This window comes from Beta vulgaris, chromosome 3 (assembly GCF_026745355.1).
Source record: "Beta vulgaris subsp. vulgaris cultivar EL10 chromosome 3, EL10.2, whole genome shotgun sequence".
NCBI lineage: Eukaryota > Viridiplantae > Streptophyta > Magnoliopsida > Caryophyllales > Amaranthaceae > Beta > Beta vulgaris.
In genome coordinates, this window is record NC_079204.1 from 37021002 (window position 1) to 37043196 (window position 22195).

The 22195-nt window shown below is 35.1% G+C and overlaps 2 protein-coding genes and 1 non-coding gene across 3 annotated transcripts; 1 reads left to right on the top strand and 2 right to left on the bottom strand.

Annotated features, from left to right (window-relative positions):
- Window positions 1–7870: 7870 nt before the first annotated feature.
- Window positions 7871–11310, bottom strand: LOC104883550 (CASP-like protein 1E1). The gene is made up of 2 exons (XM_010668091.4): window positions 10257–11310; window positions 7871–8304 (listed from the first exon to the last, which is right to left on the bottom strand). The coding sequence occupies exons 1-2, from the start codon at window positions 10496–10498 to the stop codon at window positions 7965–7967; spliced, it is 582 nt and encodes a 193-aa protein (XP_010666393.2). The 5' UTR covers window positions 10499–11310; the 3' UTR covers window positions 7871–7964.
- A 4555-nt stretch (window positions 11311–15865) lies between these two features.
- On the bottom strand, window positions 15866–15972 carry LOC125496230 (small nucleolar RNA R71). Its single transcript, XR_007272927.1, has one exon. It is a non-coding gene; the product is annotated as a small nucleolar RNA R71 (small nucleolar RNA).
- Window positions 15973–20586: 4614 nt separating this feature from the next.
- Window positions 20587–20988, top strand: LOC125495633 (uncharacterized). Its single transcript, XM_048640410.1, has one exon. The coding sequence runs from the start codon at window positions 20587–20589 to the stop codon at window positions 20986–20988; it is 402 nt and encodes a 133-aa protein (XP_048496367.1).
- Window positions 20989–22195: the final 1207 nt, after the last annotated feature.

The window sequence follows — 22195 nt, forward strand, 5'->3', positions numbered from 1 at the left end:
GTATATTTCTAAGGCTTAGAGAGGGAAGCCATGTTTATACCTTTTCGATTGTGGTTTGATGTTATTCGATAATTGGATTGAATTAGAATAATTCCTGTTGATTTGTTATGCTTGTTTAATCCATGTAATTACGCAATATCATGAGTTATGTTTAGCTAATAAGAATTAGAATTGAATGATCGTATTCATTGGAGGCTTGTTACAATAGGTAGGTTTGATTATGTTGAGCGACCGTACTGACATATGTTAAACTAAGAGTTGTTAATGCCTGACCAAGGATTAACGAAATACTTTATTTATTCGAACCTCAATCCAAGTATTGTTGAACTATATTGTAGTGATTAGATTAGTATAAGCATGGTGGACCGATCAATTGCCCTGGATTTTTAATCATTTGATAAACTTACATCATTTTGTGTTCTAGTTTATTTTAGTTTAGAAATTAATTCTTCAATCATTTTCCTCTCTTGAAGTAGTTGGATAATTGAGCATAAATCTATAGAATTCCTCTCCTTGTGGATCAACACCGTGCACTTGCAGTATATTTTAAAACCCATCAATGTCAATGCACTAAAGTATCTGCTCACCAAGAATGGGTCATCACATGATCAATAAGGCAAAACCATGATCAACACATACAAACAAAGCATGTAATCAGCAAAGTTGAGTACTACATAATAATAAATAAACATTCCTAACATGATACTAATAAATATAAGCAGAGATAAATAATAACATAACAATCTAACAATCTGCAGATAACTTTTACTGAACCAAACTTTAACAATCTTTTTTATATTACTTTAATGGAATAGTTATTGGACTGAGTTGTCTCATCTAAAATCAGCCTTCCCTTTGGAAGACAAAATACGGGCGCGACTCCGTATTCCATAATGACCTACGATATTGAGGAACCTTTTAGTAAAAATAGGAACGATGATCAGTCCAATTCCCAAAAAAAGCCATGGCACGACCACCATGAACCCCAACTCCTGATTGTCCAATTTCAGACGTGCATCAGTCTAAAATTTATTACTATCTAAGTTTCACTTTACGTGATTTACCAATTATTACTTGTTATGACACACAAACAATACAAATAACATATAATCGAACATTCACAACTTTATTCCTTTTATATTAGGATTAAATAAGTGATCATACAAATTACAACCCAAGATTAATTCCTTCTTTATTTCAATCCTTCGTATTTGTTGAACTTAGCCAACAACCAACTTACCTTTAAGGAAATACATGATCGATTCAATCATGATCCAACTGATAAAAATATATATTAATCCCCCATGCGAATTAATAAATAAAGTTCCCAACCAACATGCTTGCATCAATATTCCATACAAACATGATATTAATCTCATAACTCAATATCATACTTAACATGTTCGCACACAGGCATAAAACATGTAAAATCCAATCATAATAGAAATCATATATGAACTCACAAAGTTGCTATACATGATACTACATAACTTTTCCTTCCTCAAAACATGATACTACATCAAAGAACACATAGTTATGTACATACCTTGCGTAGACAAATTGATAGACCAATTTTAATACTTTAGAAGTCGCCTACAGAGTAATGTCCGCCCAAAACAACCAATAGAATTTATAATCAATACTGCAAATAAATTCCAGCAACTTTAAAATACTTTAAATTCCCTTTAAAAATATTTAAAAGTTGTTTTTATCATTAAAACTTGAATTACTCATATTCCAACAACGAGCATGCACTCACGGGCAAGGCATCACACCATAGTTGATCCATATATTCACCCACACGGAAGCCAACTAACACTTGTTTACGCACCCAAACGCCATCATCATTCAACCAACTTAGTTTATATGGATGTGGATGCTTTCGAGTTTGCAAATTCAATGATTCAGCCAAAGATAAATCAAACACATTAGTACATGAACCACTATCAATGACAAACTTTACCCTTGATGATACAATTCGAGTGAAATAGGTTGGTACGCTGGTCATCTTCAGGCTCATCATGGCTGGAAGTTAATAAAGAGCGACGAATGAGCAAAGAAGGATGCTCTTGTTCCGGAGCATACAATGGTTGCTTCGACCAAAAGTCATCATCATCCATAGGAGGATTAGGGGAGGTCGAAGTATAAGAGGTATGTTCGTGTAGCTCTTATTCCAAATAGCATATTAATTCCTCACGTGTGGTAAGAGTAGTGTTGGGACAATTTCGAGCAATATGACCGAGGCCTTGGCAACGAAAACACTGAGGCTTATTGGCCTTGATCGTGGCATTAGAAGGATCAGTGGTAGAAGTGGTGGAGGGCTCGGTCGCCTTGAGCTTAACACTCGCCAAATCAGTGGTAGAGGTGGGAGGAGTGCTCGACGAGGCATCCAACGAGGCAGCAGGCTTGTTGAACCACAAAGGCTTCTGAAAACGAGGCTTGTTTTGTTGGTGTTCAATCTTGGAAGCAAGGATGCAAACATCATCAAACGTGACATATTGCTGCAGTTCAACTATGTTGGTGATGGATTTCTTTAAGCCGACAAGAAAACGAGTAATTTTTTGTTTGTCCTCTTCTTGAATGTGACACGCCATAGTGAGTCGTTCAAACTCCTTAATGTACTGCTCGACGCTCAAAGTGGTTTGATGCAGGGAGTTAAGTCGCACAAAAAGTTCACGTTTGTAGGTTCGAGGCACAAAACGCTTGCGCATCTTTGCTTTGAGAGATGACCAACAATCAATGGCCGGTTTGTCCTCTCTTGCACGCCTTGTACACATAGAGTCATAACCAAAGGGAAGCGTACTTTGTGAGTTTTAGAATAGCATAGCTAGGAAAAACGAGAGTCATCACTCAAGTTCTTGTGATCAAAGAACCGATCCACCACTCCAAATAGGATTCGGGGTCGAGGTCTCCATCAAACGAAGGCAAATCAGCCAACCTTAAGTCATCTTCACGCCGAGGATGATGGGGAGGTGGTCGAGCAAAGTTTGCTTCACGTTCAAAGGTAGTAACTTTCGTGGACATAGCAGCCATCTGAGCAATGAGGAGTTGCACTTGTTCGTTGGTAGCCTGAATGGCGTCATCCAAGGAGGTGGGATCGTCAGGCATGGTGGAAGGGAATAGAATAGCACGGCAAAGGTGAAGTGCGGGGCGTAGGAATTAGAAGCAGCTACACCAATTGATGTAAATCTTGAAACAAGAGTCACTATATTTAGGCTCTTTGATGTAGTTTAGTGGCTTTTATAGATGAAAGATTGAATATTTATTGAATCTTGAATAAATCTTGATTAAAAGAATGGATCTTTAGTGTTTCTTGATGTGATTCTTTAATGAAAATAATAGCAAAAGTAAGATATAATAACCAAGATATGGAGAACTTAGGCGTATTTCGTCTCAAAGTTCAACTAGGGTTTTGGATTCTCTCCTAAATATGTACTTCACAAGAATTAACTCAAACAGAAACTATAATTTTATTATGATGGACGAAATTCTTGTTATATAGTACAAGATTCCTAACTTATTGAAACTAGTAAAGCTTAAAGGATAAAGATAAATAACAAACTAACAAACTTATCTATCTTTATCTTAAAGGATAAAGATAAATAACAAATTAACTAATCTATCTATTCCACACGTCTATTTTAAGATAATTACAAAAATAAAACTTCTAATAAGACTCAATGACAATGGAATTAGACTCCTAAGTATAATAGGATTCCTTCATCACTCAAACACTTAAATTAAGCAATTTAAAAAGAATTAAACTACATAGTCTCCTAACAGAACTAGGATACTATATAGATGTCCTAACATAACTAGGACTCATCCCCAAATGACCTTAGCCACGCATCATTTTATTTGGTTTAGTAGTTTAAACTAGTTTTAATAGTTTTCTTTGGTGGTTTTTTTTTTTTTTTTTTTGGAAAGAAAGTAAAGGGATTTCATTAATATTTCGCCAAACAGCACTTACAAGTCATTTCTGAAAAACATAAAATTCTAATAGAAATACATATCACCCTAGAAATGTAAACATCGCAGATTTGACTTAATTTTGCCTTAATAAAAATCTTCATCTGAAGCAATACAATCTGTGAGTTCGCTCTGGTTCGGCATACGATCTGCAGATGCGGAAATTTTGGGATGAACGTACTCCAATAGTCTTCCATAATTTTACAGAAGTTGTGAAACCCTAATTCTTCAGGTTGAATCTCGAACTTCAACCAATGAGAATAATTTCTCATACCTAAAAACAAAAGAACCATACTCATAACTCCCATAGGGGAGAAGGAGATTTCCAAAACAGAAACTATAAACCCCATAAAAGGGTTTGAGAAAATCTCATAAAGAGATACTAATTTATTGAACAAAACAAGAAAATGAACTAAAAACTGAAAATAAAAGGAAAAAAGGGGCTTACCATGGATGAAAACATCCATGGCAGCCCCCTAATTGATGAAGAAGGGGTAAGGGAAGCTAGGGTTTTACAGAGAGAAAAGGAGAGAGTTTTCTTTGGTGGTTATTGGCTTGTATAGCTTTGCTTTTCTTTCCATTGAATTAGGGGGTCCAACATAGTTGGTTTGCCTTCCTTTGGGTTTAGCTAGGTTGTAATTTGTTTCTTTTCAATATATTTCTCACTTGGCAAAAAAAAAAAAAAAAAAAAAAAAGAAAAGGAAAGGCCATGATGTGAAAACCTCTAGAGCAAACCTTTTTTCTAATTACCATTTGATGGCTCCAGCCTCCGATGGTACCTTCTCCTTTGGTTTTGTGATGCACAACCAAGACGGCAAAGTCCCAGTGTCAAATCTCTTGGAAATTCCTGGAGCTTTGTCCAAACGGAAGCCTTAAAGAACGTATTAAGGGAAATATCTCCCTCCACATCAATGACATTAGTATCGAAGAAGATAATCTTTCATATTTAGACTTTTAAAACTAGCTCTTGTCCGGTTGTCTCGGGCGACACGCCCCAGATTTTTTACCAACGTGTATTTGGAGTCTTCAAAAATAGAAATAATATTTTGTATCTAAATGGTTTTTTACCTCACAAAGACCAACACGAGTATTGTAGCATAGACTGTAGTTGGTTAGTGCATTCGCATATCAAATGAGAGGTCATTGGTTCAAGTCTTGAAGCACATATTTTTATTGCTTAATATCTCATTTGATTGTGCGGGGTAGAGGAGAGTATGACATTAGTTTGTCTTGGGGTTATATATATATATATTAGATTTATAACATGTTAGATTTATAATATATATACTTCTAATCACCCTAGACTTGCAATTACTGTATGACACTAAGAATTCCCTGATAAGTTGGATTACTCACAAAAGAATTAACAAACATAAAAATCAACATGATAGATTATATATATATATATCGAGGACGACTCTTGTGAGAACACCTCCTCTATGTGAGAACACTTTTTTATGTGAGAACAAATATGGACCTTTGGATCTAATCTAATCTATCCATCCTAAATACACTTATGAGTAATGGCATTTTCGTAATTTAGTTTAACCCTTACCCCCTTTTCCCCCCACCCCTTTCACGCTACTTTTTCTCTCTCTCTCTATCTTCTCTTTTTCTCTCCTCTGTATCGTCGTTCATGGAGTTTTAGTTCTTCAACGTTTTAGTTCGATTATTTGCGGATTCCACACTATTTTTTCTAGAAATTGTGTTAGTTACTATGATGCAACAAAGGGTCACTAGGATATATACCAGAGGGTTGTGTTGGTTACTATGATACAACAGAGGGTCACTATGATGTATAGCAGAGGGTTGTGTTGGTTACTATGATACAGCAGAGGTCACTATGATATAGCAGAGGGTCACCATGATATGGAAATAGTAAATAATATATTTTTTTTCTTGACTAATTTCTTTAAACATGTGATAGATGGGTTATTATGATATAACACATGGTCACTATGAAATTTTCTCATAGTTTTACAGGCTTAGTTGCTCAATGTCGTTTTCTTGATTCTCTTGGTAAAACCTACGGATGAGATTCATTCTCACATAAAAAAGTGTTCTCACATGGGGACCTATTCTCACCGGATCCCAACCCATAGTTGTAAAATCGGATTAACTTTAATGGACCAATAAATCTTTCATATGAATCGAGTGCCAACTAAGGGCCTGTTCTCTTCGGCATAAAACAGCTGAACTGAACTGAACTGAACTGAACTGAACTGAAGAGAGCTGAACTGAACTGAACTGAACTGCTGAACTGAAAATAAGCTGGGGAAAACAGGCCCTAACTAAATTTCAGCACAATAGCACAATCTCTCTTTTCCAGCATCCCCATTTTACAAATCATCCATAGGATACATATCGCGTTCAATAAGGCAAACAAGAGATAAAAGAGTGATTTTATTATGTTCTTCATGCTATACGATCTAAGTTGTCTTTATGTTGCGGTTCCTTCATGCGATGTGCTTATCATTAGAGTGACTTCAAGTGAGATTCACAAGAAAGTAACCCGATCAAATTTGCTAATATTAATTGGAGGGGTGCTACAAAAGTACATTAATACATATAACAGATTCATAAATTTGTATGTGTACAAATTGAGAATAATAGATAGCTCACTGGTTAGAACATCTCTCCTGGTTTCAAGAGGTTTTAGTATCAAGCCTCACTCCACCCTTAGCAAGTTGAGATTTCCTTTACCCCCAACTTTTAAAGTTTTCCGTACTTTCTCCTTGGTTAATGCAAAAGTGGATTTTAATTCCCAAAATATGTCCAAAAAAATTAAAATTCCCTACGTACCGTCCACGTAGGACGGCACGCGAGAATTTTTTTTGTTTTATCCCACTAAAACCGCTACTCAGAGTAGCGGTTTATAAATATAAACCGCTATAGATAGCGGTTTATAAATATAAATCGCTACTCTGAGTAGCGGTTTACCTGGGCAAAATATTGCAAGCACAACTTGATTAATGAACCGCTACTTGAAGTAGCGGTTTACACAACAACAACAACAGCAAAAAAAAAAAAAATAATTTTTTTTTTTTTTTTTTGTAAACCGCTACTTCAAGTAGCAATTTTACTTAAGTTGAAAAAAAAAAATTCTCGGCACTTGTAAATCGCTACTTCAAGTAGCGGTTTTACTTAAGTTGGAAAAAAAAAATTATCGCGTGCCGTCCTACGTGGACGGTACGCAGGGAATTTTTATTTTTTTGGGCATATTTTGGGAATTAAAACCCACTTTTACATTATCCAAGGAAAAAATTCAAAATTTTCCCCTTACCCATAAAAATGTATATGGATCCGTTTGGTATTTGTACATCTTAGTTTAAGTTATTAAATTTTATTAATGAGAAAAATTAAGATAACTATCTTCCCAGTTCACACTCAACTTTCATCAATAAAAATTAGTTTAGTAAAAAAACTAATATGAACCCGGTGCACACTAATTAGTGTGCACCCGATCCATATCACGTGAGTTTATGATAGTGTATATTCATATGATATAGTGTATGTTAAAATGATATAGTGTATATTAAAATGATATAATGTATATTAAAGTGATATAGTGTATGTTAAAGTGATATAGTGTATGTTATAATGATATAGTGTATGATAAAATGATATAGTGTATGTTAAAGTGATATAGTGTATGTTAAAGTGATATAGTGTGTGTTAAAATGATAAAGTGTATGTTAAAGTGATATAGTGTATGTTAACGTGATTTAGTGTGTGTTAAAATAATATAGTGTATGTTACAATGATATAGTGTATGTTAAAGTGATATAGTGTATGTTAAAGTGATATAGTGTCACGTGCTTGGGCCTGGTCCACACTATTTTTAGTGTGAACCGGGTCCACGCAAGTCGGATTGTTAGTTTAGAATAGATTCATGCCCACATTTGGTACAGAAAAAACTCACTTCGGAAACACTGTTTTGACTTTAACTAAACAAGAGTAAAGCTCAAGTCTTAAGAACATCCAAACAATCCAATTTAGGCTCTATTATAAAGCTTTGAAACACTGAGAGATACCAGCAAAACAAAGGCTATTGCTCCAAACAAAGATAAGGCAAGAGAGCCCATAACTTGATGGCAGAACTTCCCATACACATTGCAAACTTTGTTCCACATTAGATGCGAGTTACCTTTAAAACCTATGAGTCCAACGGCTCCCGTTGCTCCAATGCCAGAAAACAACAATGCTATCATCATAAGATCTACAACAATGATCATCAAACGTATAATTCCTTTTCCTCCTCCCTTACGCATGAACGCAAGAGCTAGTGACAGTGCGGCGAATGCACATGCAATGGAGTTCGCCACAACAAAATACCTATTGCAACATTACAATTATTAGTTTACACTATATTCTTCTTGGGCGGCTAATTAAATAAAGGTTAACCTATTACATTTAAATCTATATATCTATATATATAAATATATTAAAAGGCGTGTATAAGGCGTGCATAAACAAGAAACTGTGCCACATGGCGCTCTCCCTAAGAAGTTTTAGTTCATGTAATCCATGTACAATAAAAAAATTTAGAATTTACGTAGTATAGGTTTGATTTTGAGACCTCAAGTACATATACTAAAGTCTTAACCACTAGACTAAGTTATATTTATTGTTATTATCATAAAATATTATATTAATGAATGAAATTTTTTCTTACCCGAGGCATATCCCGAGCCTAATAACTAGTTAGTATGTATAAGATGTAAATTTTTTAAAGAATAAAACCACGCATGACAGCTGCAAATGTGCATGGCAGTCAAATTTCTACCATAAAGTAAATGAGAAATTCGTAGATTTGTCATTTCATGCCTGAAAAGGTTTGAATATATAGGAGGTAGAATAGTTGCATATATTATCTTCGATATTAGTAGATCTAAAATTAAAAACTTAAACGAACTTGATTTCTTATTAGCTACAACTCTTTAACTTTAGAAGTGTTTACGTAGTGACTTTGACTACAATGTTTAATAAAAAAGATCAATCTACTATTAATTATTATTATTAAAATATGTGAGCAAGTATGGTAAGATTTGTAATCCCCATATATCATCCCACATAGGTTTGGAATCCTTTTCCACTTACTTATGATGTCACACTTCTACCAACAACTAACCAACATCACTTTCTTGTAAACAAAAATAATGATCCCATCCACTAAATTTTTCTGTTAGAAATATGGAAAAAAGAAAGGTAAAGGATTACCAATCAAGCGAACAACTCAAGGTACTCAAAAGACATATCTCATTGAATCCTTTAAAGATATATCTCCTTGAATCCTTTGGCATCAATTAATAATATTTGGCACGTTACATTATATTTGCTTCTAACATTTTGTTGTGGTGGTTGTTTAAGGAGTAAAAAACTGTACCTAAGCCATGCATGTAACCATGTTTGGGATCCAAATTTAGATATAGTAATCAGCATAAAAATATAATTTCTTTGTTTCTAAATGCATGTTTGATATAGTTTGACTTTTACGCTATTTATAACTTTTCTTTAATTATCTTTTGTGATTTCTACGCAAGAAAAAGAAATAGGAAAATTTTTGGGTGTAACTGTTACACCATAATTTATGGTATAACAAGCTACAACCACTTCTTTTGTAAAATACATCAAATCACATGAAATAAATGAAAAAATGATATAAGATTCACGTCATTATTTATATAGTGCATGTCATTCTTGTTGAAGTGTATGTCATTACGCATGTTACAAAATAAATTAAATGCAACTTTATAATATCAAAATAAAATTAGAGGTCATTTTAACTTATCAATAAATTATTAATGGTTGTTCTTATTATCCATACAAATCTAACTAAAACTAACTATATAAATTCTTAAAATGTCTAAAAATGGTTTTACATGCCTAACGGTATATATACTCCTTATTCCTTATTATTAGGTGTATGATTCACCCAACTAAGTACGATTCTCATGGAAATGACATCCTCTTTTATAAAATTCTTTATTTATAATAAGGCATGAAGGATTAGAGCTACAATTTTTTTAGATTATCTCAAACTTTTAAGTTGGTACTTGACACACACCATGCAAAATATATAATTATGCAATGCGATTAGTTTTCGTCACAAGTTATTTTAATCATCCCAACGTTTGGTGACCTGTTAAAAATGCTCCAAATTTTTAATAGTTCCAACATAATTCCACCTTCGCACCACATCTTCTCAAAATGAGACTTTTAAGTTGAAACCTGTCATATTAGAAGCTATAACTAACTCTTGCTAGAGCGAGAGAAAGAGTGCTTACACAAAAGCAGAAACATAGCTAGATTTAGCAGTGACGGGAACATTGAAAGCTGGAAGATCGGTGGAAATTTTAATAGGGACAATCTTAGTCTGCTTGTCAATCCCTAACAAAATGGCAGCTATAAGAGTCAGTAAAAAGGCTAAACACCTCAAAACTAACTCAAGCCACCCAATTGCATAACCTTCTTTCTCTTTACTCTTGTGCATTATTCCGTCCAAACCTCCGTTATTTGCTCTTTCCATCACCTTTCGCAAATTGATAAAAAAAAGGGTGCAAGTTTTGTGCACTCACATAATCCTGAGTTTACTTAGCTTTTCTATTGATAGATGACAGCGAAGTTATACGGAGTACCCGTTATGTAGTCAAAAGTGTTATGTAAAGGAGTAGATGTGGAAAGAAGAAGTTAAGCTTGTTTGGCATTGTTAGGCAGTTGGAAATTGCTTCATAAATGCTTTCATTGAATTGCAATTATTAGCAAAGACGATGAGGCACAAAGAGATGGCATATTGATGAAACGTGTATAGACTAGAGCCATATACAGTTTGCTTAGAAAATACTAAAATAGTTGGGGAAATGAAAGGGCGTTGAGTTATGATTAAAGATATAGAGGTGTGGATATGATGTTAGAAAATTTAAATTACATATTGAAAAATGTGTGAGAAAAAACTTTTTAGAAGTTTAATGTTAAAGAAAAAAACCTTCTAAAACATTTTTTGAAAAAAAAAAACCACAATTTTTTTTTTTTTTTTTTTTTTTTTTTTTTTTTGCAAAATGAAGCATTGAAACTTATTCCCATTTTTCGTTGGTTTTTAAAATGCATAAAGGTGGTGATGCAATTAATAGAAGTAAGGGGTTAAAGAAAGATAGCAGGGTCAATGCTAGAATTGAGAAAAATTACACAGAAAAATAAGAATAGGTTTCATCTTGTAATAAAAAATTAAATTTGTACGTTTTTTTTTACAAAAAATGCTTTAAAAGGTTTTTTTTTCCAAAATTGAATTTTTAAAAGGTCTTTTTAGCAAATTTTCCTTATATATTGATATTTTATGGATTATCCAGAAAAAAGCTCACGACATCATGATACTTGAAAGCTTTGATGTGATTTGGTATTTTACTTATTTTGGAAAAATTCTAGATGGACCAAAATAAGTCCAATATGATTGTAGATGCAGAACTCCATAAGCTTTTATTTTTGAAATAAGTGTTGATGAAGAAAGATGAAGATTTTCTTAAATATTCAAACTCTGATTTCAAGACCAAGTGTTGCTCAGCTATGTCAGTTACTCAAACGATGTGCCTCTGGTCACTTGTGGAAAAAAATTCCTTTTCCTATTTATCAAATATTTCGGTTGGCTAATCAATCCGAGCATTTGAGAATCACAAATGCTCCGATTAATTACTTAAGACGAGCATTTTTTTTTGACAATAATAGGATCATTTGATGTCAAGTGATTAATCAACACGAGCATATGTGAATAAGTGCACCAGTTAGTCAAATGAGCATTTGAATTTTTTCCTCCTAATAATCTAAAATAACTTTCGACCCTATGCTGTCAGTCCTTCCCTCTGTTTTTGTTTTCCCTCCCTCCCAATTCCCCCCCCCCCCCTCTTGATTGGACCCTCAACTAAAACCCTCGTAGTGTACTCCTCTGATGTCCCTCTCTTCATCGTCTTTTGCTCACTCTCTCGACCCTCCCTTCGCCATCCCTACTCCCGTCGTCCTTGTATCCCTCCGTTGTCCCTCCCTTCCAAGTCTCTCGCTCTCTTTATTGGTTTCAAGGACCTCACTCAAGTCAGTCGCAGTTCAGTTGATTGAATCACAAGGCGCCTACCTTGGTGTCTCTTCAACCGCCCAAAATCCTTCAAGTTTTATTTTCTCCTAAGTCCTAGGTTTTTCTGAATTAGGCTATAAATAATTCAACTTATTTGTTTTGATATGATATGATATGAACTTATCTGATTTGAACTTATCTTTTATAGAACATATTATTACCTTGTATTTCATTACTAGTAATCTATAACAACATCTAATAATAATAATAATAATAATAATAATAATAATAATAATAATAATAATAATAATAATAATAATAATAATAATAATAATAATTTTGGATTTCTCTTGTGTAGACACCTCATAATTTTCTTCTCATGGTCAAAATAATAATAATAATAATAGTAGTAGTAGCATAGTTAGTTTTTCTTTATAGAACACATAGTATATTAACATACAATTTAAAATAAAAGAACATATATTTTAGGTAAAATTAACATATAGTTCATGTCTAAGGTCCGTTTATATTAAGAATTTAGGTAGTAATTATAGAAACATATTGTTTATGTGTAAGGTCCTTATAATAAGAACTTACGTAATAATGAAAATAACATATAATGATAACAAAAAAAAGAACATATACTGAAAGAACATACAAACTCTATTAAAAGAATACATTCTAAAAATAAAAGATCGATGTTCTTTTTATATTGATGGCATGTTCGAATTTAACTAACAACATGTTCTTTGTTATATCACTCAATTACTATATTTTTATTATATGTAACCCTATAAATTATATATAATCATAATATTTGTCCTGTTCTATATAAAATTGTTAAATGTTCTTCTTATTTCATTCGATTGTATGAGTTGGATATATCGATTTCAAGAATCGTAAATATCGCACCAATATGAGATAATTGTGATATGTTCATCAACAACAACAACAACAACAACAACAACAACAATAACTATAACAACAACAACAATTGTTAACTTGGAACGAATACTACAGGAGGGGGTTGAATTGTAGTGTGTAACTTATTTTCCAAATACTGCGGAATTTAAAACATAAGCAATAAGGAACTTAAAGTGCAAGACAGATTTTTAAATGGAACTTGTCTCTATACAAGAAGAAAAACCGCGACCTCCTCTGAATTTAAACTCTTCACTATAATAGGAAACCTCCTTCGTTAAAACATACTACATACGGAAGTTCCACTTAAAACTCTAACTCTCCCGAGTTCTACTAGAAACCCTAACTTTCTCACAAGTTCCCACAACTCTTACATAAGTTAGACACATTGGAATGAAGACATAAGCCTCTATTTATAGCACGCACAATATTTAACCACAATCCCACTTATTCCTCCACTAATTGTAAGTTTTCTAATTATTTGGCACTTACCCATGAGGAGTTAGTTGGGAGAAAAAATTAGAATGAAAACAGGAAACAAAAAGAAAATAAATACTTAGAGAAAAAGCAAAGTCTTATCATAACATAGTTCAATATTTTTCTAAAACTCACTTATCATGTGAAAATATTTTACTGAAAACTTTTTCATAAACATGACATATTACACGAGTTCCAGTTTCATAAATCATTATTATATAGAGTTTTTAGGTATATTTAGGTTGCATTTTTAGAGCATATTAACTCATATATCTGCATTTTAGTTGCCATTAGCATGGATTATCTATTATGTGCTCTATTACGCTTCGCTTGGGGTTTTCTTAATGTTTCAAATAGTTTAATAGCCATTTGGACTTTTTCGAAGCAATTTTGGATGAATTGGATGAATGGTGGCTTTTGATCGATGAATTTATTTTTGTGGATTCTTCTCTTGTTCTTTATAATCATATTAAAAGAAGTACCTTCCATGAGGATCACGACATATCTCTCGAGAGTGAATTTGAGTTGAAAACGAAGAAATGCATTATTTTTGAAGTGATAAAAACAGACACATGTTCACTCTTTTGATCATTACTCGAACTCTACAAATTAGATTGAAGTTATTGAGTTGGAAAATAGACTTGAATATCTTTGCAACGATAGGTCACACGCCTATAGATGCTGCCTAGAACTCAAGATACAACCTTCGAAAGTTTACCTTGCAAATCTGCCTGTGAACCAACGCGCAACGGGTTGCTTCTTCTCTTGCGCCTGCATTGCTGTCTGGCCCGCTGGCCAGCCAGCACGCACTGGTCGGGCCTCGACGTGCCTAAGTGCTGAGCGCGAGCTCATGGTCGTCATGGCTACTATCGTTCAATCATCAAACTTCTTTTATTAGTTTACTTTCTTATTTTCTTTTACTTTCTTATAAAAGGGGGAGATTTATTTTATTTCTCTCTCATGCTTTTATTCCTAGAAAACTCTAGTATTAATTATTTTCTACATCTCTTTCCTCAAAACCCTAGTTTTTACTTCACTTCAATTAATTCAAGTTCTAGAGGTATTTTTCCATTGTTTTCTTCTTTATTAATATTTGCTATTGTCTTTCTCTTGCTTTATTATTGTTTTCATTATTCCTCAACCATGAATTCTAGGTTAATAATTGATTTTGCTTTAGTTATTTCAATTATGAGTGAGTAGTCTCTTTACTAGTAGGGCAAAGAGAAGGAAGCCATGTTTATACTATTTTCGTTGAAATTGATTGATTTATGGATTAGGGTTGTGAGTAATTCCAATTGATAAGTTTTAAATAGTTTGATTCTCGTAATTGGCCAATATCAAGAGTTAATTAATTTGCTAATAGGAATTAGAATTGAAAGATCATATTCTTAGAGGCTTCATTACACTTGGCAATTCTGAATATTTTACCGATTGTACTGCATTGGTTGAATTGAGAGTGTTAAAACCCGACCGAAGGATTAACTATTTTTGTTTTATTACTCACCATCTACTTTATTTGTTATTGAATTGATTTGTATTCTATGAATGGTATGAGCATGGTGGACTGAACGTTTGCCCTAGACTTTTAATTTATTGATTAAACCAACATTTTGATATTACTTGTCTCTAGTTTAGTTATTATTCAAATCAAACATTTGTATTTCTGAGATGGTTTATTGTAATTAAGTGAAAATCGATAGAAATCCTCTCCATGTGGGATGGACCCGTATTTGCTAAGTATATGCTAACAACGGACAACGTGCACTTACGCTATTACTTTTTAAAATCATTAAGTTTTTGACGCCGTTGCCGGGGAGACAACTAATTTCTATCGCTTTTGTTTAATTATTTGAACTATTTCTACTGTCTCATTGGAACTTCAAGTTCTAATTGAGGCAATCTCACTGCACTTCTTTTATTTGTTTCTTTTATGCTCAGATCCTAAAGAATAGGTACTCCAATTCCAACTGATCTTGATCTTGAGAAAACCATCCGACAATTGAAAAAACAAAAAGAGAAGAAAAGGCAGTCTAGTAATAAGGGAAAATCTACGGAAGGTCCTTCAGATTCAATCATGACTCCTAAGTCATTGAAATTTTACGGGGTAACTTCCCCTAGTGTCATATCCACAGGTCCTACTACGCCCACCATATAGAAGCAGTAAACTTTGAGACCAAGCCTGCCCTCATCAACATGATCTAACATAACCAATTTGGGGAGCATCCGTACGAAGACCCTCCCAATCATCTACAACGGTTTCAATAACTCTGTCGTCTCGTTAAGCACCAAGGGGTCACTCCTAATCAATTGAAGGTCATGGTCTTCAAATTCTCATTAAAGGACAAGGCACAAAAATGGCTGAACGATGTTAAAGAAACTGAGTGGAGTGTTATATCTAAAGCATTCTTGAAAGAGTACTACCCTCCAACCAAGACTGCAGAAATCATACATAAAATTGCTACTTTCCAACAAGAACCTGATGAGACGTTGAAGGAAGCATGGAATAGGTTCAAGGACCTACAGCGAGAATGCCCACACCACAATCTTGATAAGTGGTTCATCACCCAAGCATTCTACAATGGTCAACAAACCCCATATCAAGGAGTTGAAAAATACTACCAAACATTTGGAGACTCAACTTGCTCAGGTGGTCGGAAACAATATGCAAAGGCAACCAAGTCATCTACCGGAGCAAGCAATTCCCAAAGAAATTGCTAATACTGTTACTCTTTGAAGCGGTACATAGTATGATGCCCTACCTACGCCTACTGATGATTCACCACCTCTAGTCCAAAATAATATAGTGGATGAAAATGAAGATGATAATAGCTCAAAAACTGACATTGTGCAAGGGAAGGTAGATGAAGCAAGGAAGCAAAAGGAGAAGGTTACTGATTCTCCTACACCACCACTACCTTTTCCCCACAAGATGTAAAAATCACAACTTGGTAAGTTCTTGGCCATGGTCAAGAACCTTGAGATAATAGTTCCTTTTTACTGATTTAATTTCTCAAGTACCCGTGTATGCTATGATTTGAAAAATATGATCACTAAGAAGAAGGATTTTGGTGGTATAGATAGAGTTGCTCTAACCGAATAGTGAAGTGTTGTATTGCAGAATAAAATCCCACCAAAACTCAAGGATCCTGTTAGTTTTTCCATCCCTTGTCATGTAGGTGCTTTATTTATTGATAAGGTTTTATGTGATTTAGGAGCTAGTGTATCCGTTATGCCTTTATCTATCTGTAATAAATTGAACATGGGAGTTTTAAAGTGCACGCAGATTACTTCGTAGATGGTAGATTGTTCTGTGAAATATCCTCTGGGTATTTTAGAGGATGTACCTGTGAGGGTTGGAAAACTCTATATTCCTGTTGATTTTGTAGTACTAGATATGGAGGAGGATAGTCAAAATCGTCATCATCCTGGGTAGACCTTTCTTATGTATTGTTGGTAATGTTATTGATGTCAAGTCCGATTCTCTTACTTTGAGTGTTAGTTATGATACTAGACTTTTAAACTTACTAATGCTATAAAGTCTCCTATGCTTGAGAACACTTGTTGCAGGATTGGTGTCATAGAGGAGATTGTTGGAGATGATGCTCCTCGAGCCTTATTAGATGATCAGTTTGAGGTTGTTCTTGCTTTTGGAGCCTCAAAAGGAGAAGGTGATGATGAGATAGATTCTTTGCTCCCTAATTTGGATGGCTTTGACACTAATGAGGCTGAAGGTTTTGAGGTAATGCAAACCACTTGTTTCGCTTTTTAGCCACATGTTAAGAAGGTAGAATTAAAATCATTACCCTCTCACATTAGATATGCTTTCCTTGATGATAATGAGAATTTTCCTATGATTGTGAGTGTTAAACTCGATGATAGCCAGCTTTGAAAGCTCCTCACTGTGCTTCACATGCATAAGAAAGCTATTGGGTATAACATTGACAATCTCAAGGGGATTAGCCTTGACTTTTGTATGCATAGAATAAGTCTGGAAGATAGCACATCGTCGTTTGAATCCTAATATGCATGAGGTGGTGAAAAAAGAGGTAATGAAACTACTTGACGCGGGAATCATCCATCCCATTTCTGATTCTAAGTGGGTGATCCCGGTACAAGTCGTTCCTAAGAAAGGGGGGATCATGATTGTTAAGAAAGGATGAGTTGATTCTTACTCGTGTTGTCATGGGGTGGCATATGTGTATTGATTATCGCAGGTTGAATACGGCCACCCTCAAGGATCACTTGCCCCTCCCTTTTATTGATCAAATGCTTGTGAGATTAGCAAATCATAACTTTTTTTTGTTATTCGGATGTATATTCTGGTTTCTTTCAAATTCCTATTCATCCCAAAGACTATGAGAATATGACGTTCACATGTCCTTATGACACTTTTGCTTACCGCCAATTGCCTTTTGGTTTGTGTAACACCCCTGCCACATTTCAGAGATGTATGATAGCCATATTTTCATATTTCATTGAGAATATCATGGAGGTATTCATGGATGATTGTAGCGTTTATGATTCTGACTTTGACATGTGTTTCCATAATCTTTCTAAGATCCTCAAATGTTATTGTGATGTTAATTTGGTCCTGAATCGGGAAAAGTGCCACTTCATGGTGAATGAAGGAGTGGTACTTGGTCATCTTGTTTTTGAATGTGGCATCCAAGTTGACCGAGCAAAAATTTAGGTGATTGAGAAACTTCCTCCTCCTGTGAATGTCAAGGGAGTGAGGAGTTTTCTTGGTCATGCAGATTTCTATCACCGTTTTATAAAAGATTTTTCTAAAGTCGCGAAACCCCTAATTTAATTATTGCTTAAGGATGCCACTTTTGATTTCACTGATGCTTGTTTGGAGTCCTTTGACAGGATTAAGAAAGCACTGATAACTTCTCCAATCACACAACCTCCAGATGTGGATTTTCCGTTCGAGATTATGTGTAATGCTAGTGAATAGGGGTGGGAATGAGCCGAGCCAAGCCGAGCCGAATAGTGTTAGGCTCGGCTCAAGCTCGCATTTCGAAAACAAGGCTTGGCTTGAGCTCGAGTTTCAAAAACAAGGTTGGGCTCGAGCTCCAGGCTCGTCAAGCATAAAAAATGGAGCTCGGCTCGGGCTCGTGTCTTTAATGTGAGACTTGGTTGAACTTAGAAAATTAGGCTTTTAAATTTAACGGCCCAACTTAATATTGTCAACTCAAATCTTTTATTCATTAAAGATTTAGATGCAGAAGAGTCAGTCCCAACAACTAAGCTAGGCCCAACATCTAAAACTATCTAAACATCTATAGATACACCCATGTATATAATGTTGAATTCCCATACACTTGTTATTCCTTCGATGTGGGACATATGGAAGTTAAAAAAGAAAAATCATCTAGCTACAAGCCTTGGCCTGGAGGATTTGTAAACTACTTCAGTTTGTAAAATATGCCCACCACCCATTCTTAAACAAACTTTCCAGCTACCGTAGTGGATCGTAATAGTTTTATATTGCATAATAATTCGATAGTGTTAAAGTTATTTGTTATAAGCTTATAAGATTTGTGCAGCCTATAAATTGTCAAATGTTGTCAAAGTGTAAATAGCCTTCATCAAGAAAAGTTAGACATGGCAAATAATAATTAAGGGAAAATAAGGGTGTTGTTTGTCTTAGAAATCGATATGGGACACTTAATAATTTGCATAAATATTATCTAAGTAAGAAGTTTTCGAGCATGCTCACAAGCTTTTGAGCCGAGCCATAGACGGCTTGGGCTTGGCTCGTTTATATATCGAGCCGAACCCGAACTCAAGTCGAGCCTCTCGAGTCGAGCTTTGTCCGAGCCGAACTCGAATAGTTCGCAAGCATGCTTGGCTCATTCCCACCCCCTACTAGTGACTATGCCGTAGGAGTGGTGCTGGGTCAAAGGAAGAATAAGGTGTTGCATGCCATCCATTATGCAAGTAAAACCTTGGATGAAGCTCAAATGAATTGTACTACTACTGAGAAGGAGATCCTTGCGATTGTTTATGCCCTTGATAAGTTTCGAACCTATCTCATTGGTTCAAAGTCATTGTTCACACTGACCATGCCGTACTCAAGTATTTGTTGGCCAAGAAAGAGGCGAAGCCGAGGCTCATTCGATGGATTCTTCTTCTTCAAGAGTTTGATTTGGAGATACGAGATAAGAAGGGTGTTGAGAACGTGGTTGCAGATCATCTATCTCGTTTGAGATTTGAGTCGAGCTTAGATGGCCCTTTAGATGATTCACTTCCTGATAATCATCTCTTTGTTGTTTCTATTCAGTCCCCTTGGTATGCAGATTTTGCAAATTACTGCGTTGGTGGTTCTTATTCTCTTGATTTGACCTATCAACAACGTAAGAGGTTCTATCATAATGCTAAACAATTCTTTCGGGATGACCCTTTCTTGTATCACAAGTGTGTCAATGGGCTCTTTCGTAAATGTGTTGCTGATTGGGAGAACTCATGGTGTTTTGAAACAATGTCATATCATGCCATCTAGTGGACACCTCTGTCCTAATGCAACTACTCATAAAGTTCATCAAAGTGGTTTCTATTGGCCCTCTATATTCAAAGACGGTCATGCCTTATGCAAAACATGTGATGAATGTCAAAGAACATGCAATATTTCGAAGAGGCAAGAGATGCCACAAATTGGGATTCTTGAAATTGAGCCCTTTGATGTTTGGGGCATTGATTTTATGGGACCATTCCCTTCATCTTATGGGAATAGGTATATATTGGTCTCCATTGATTATGTAACTAAGTGTGTCAAAGCTACTGCATCGCCAACTAATGACTCTAAAGTTGTTATGAAGCTTTTTAAGAAGATCATCTTCGCACGCTTCGGAGCCCCAAGAGTTGTGATTAGTGATAGTGGTTCTCATTTTATTCACAGGACTCTTAAGGCTCTTCTGAAGAAGCACGGAGTTACTCATAAGGTTGGCTTTTCCTATCATCCTCAGACGAGTGGTCAAGTTGAAGTTTCTAATCGCCAAATCAAGAGAATCCTCGAAAAGGTGGTAAACAAGTCTAGGTAGAATTGGTCATTGAAATTGGATGACACTTCGTGTGCATTGCGCACGGCTTACAAGACTCCATTGGGGACAACTCCGTATCGTTTAGTGTATAGCGAGGCTTGTCATTTGCCAACTGAGATGGAGTATCTCTCTGCTTGGGCCATCAAGGAGATCAATTTGGATTTTGAAGCGGCTAGTGAAGTGCGACTTCTTCAATGGAATGAGTTAGATGAGCTTCGACTTGAGGCTTACGAGAATCATAGGCTCTACAAAGAGCAAACGAAGAAGTTTCATGATAAGATGATCCAAAAGCGAGAACTTAATGTTGGTGACAAGGTCTTACACTACAATTTTAGACTTCGGCCTTTTCCTGGAAAGTTTAAGTCACGATGGTCCAGACCTTTTGTAGTCAATGATGTGAAAGAACATGGAGCTATTGAAGTTATTAATGAGAATGGAGCCAAATTCAAAGTAAATGGTCAACGTTTGAAGCTCTACACCACCGTTCTTTGGAAAATTGGAGACAATCTACCTCACTGAACCTCCTACTGAAGAATGATTTTGAGGTGAGAAGTCGAGCTCAACTTTAAAAGAGCGCTAATCGGGAGGCAACCCGGGTTTCTAACTCTTTTGTTTCGTCGATTTTTAGTTTTTTAAAATCATTCATTTAGTCTAGTTTAGACAATAACATAAAATGAAATAAAAAAATATTAAAAAATGAAAAGAACAAAAATATTTTTTTTTTGTAGATTGAATTCACTTGAACTTTAATATTTGTTTTTAAGGTTAGTTATTATTTTGTTTATTTCTTATTTTGGTGAATTCATTTGAATTCTCTTTTTCCTAGTTTAGTTAGTATATTTTCGTAATTTATTCTTTATCTTGGAATTCACTTGAATTTTTTTAATTGGTTTGTTTTTATCCACTAACGAGCTAGCAATGTGTTGAGCTGTGCTTGTCATAGTTTGCAAGCATGTGTAGAAAGTTGTAAGTTTGGTTCAATTACGCACTCCCAAGCTGTCGCGAGTCGTAGCTTAAGTCGACACACGAAGACCTGCTGTGCGCACAACCTAGCACTTGTCTTACCACACCTAGGGCCCGATGGGCCTCACACGCTACACAAGGCAACTCTCTGCTCAGCCTGCTGAAAGGTCAACGTTTGCTGGCTTACACAACCCAGCGCAATGAACTCTCTGCTGGGCCCATTGGTTGCTGTTTGAATATTGTGAGGAGAAGATGCAGCACGCATGTCGAGAAAGAAAGAGGAACGACAACACTGTCGCATAACCTCTCCTTCTCCGAAGAACTGCCGCCTAGCCGTCGTACCACCTGTCGGCCACTTCGCCACCGCCGGTCCATCACAGCAACACCCTAACTGTCGCCCAACCAAAAGACAAAAAACGAAGCCCTAATTTCGACAATTGATCTAGGACTTCTATTTTTTCATTGCTGATGCACAATTTGGAGTAATTAAATACTTATTTGGACTTCTTTGAATTTCTTTATCGGTTTTACACCTTAATCCTAAGCATGGAGATATAGTAAGTTCAAAATCATCAACTTTCATTCTTTATTTCCCATACTAAGAGTGATTTTGATATAACTAGTGGTGATGCTATTCTTTAAGTGGCTATGTGATTTTATAATTACTCTTTCTTTATTGAAATTATGATTTCATTGATGATTATTTTAGTCAATTTCAATAGTAAGCGCGGTAATTGATAAGTTGATTTGATACTACTCATCA

What these genes read in the sequence shown, in the direction of transcription:
- LOC104883550 (XM_010668091.4), bottom strand. Translation starts at nt 10,498, where the DNA reads ATGGAAAGAGCAAATAACGGAGGTTTGGACGGAATAATGCACAAGAGT. An exon ending in AGCTATGTTTCTGCTTTTGT is followed by an intron (nt 8,305 to 10,256) that starts GTAAGCACTCTT and finishes ATGTTGCAATAG; the next exon opens with GTATTTTGTTGTGGCGAACT.
- LOC125495633 (XM_048640410.1), top strand. Translation starts at nt 20,587, where the DNA reads ATGGAGTATCTCTCTGCTTGGGCCATCAAGGAGATCAATTTGGATTTT.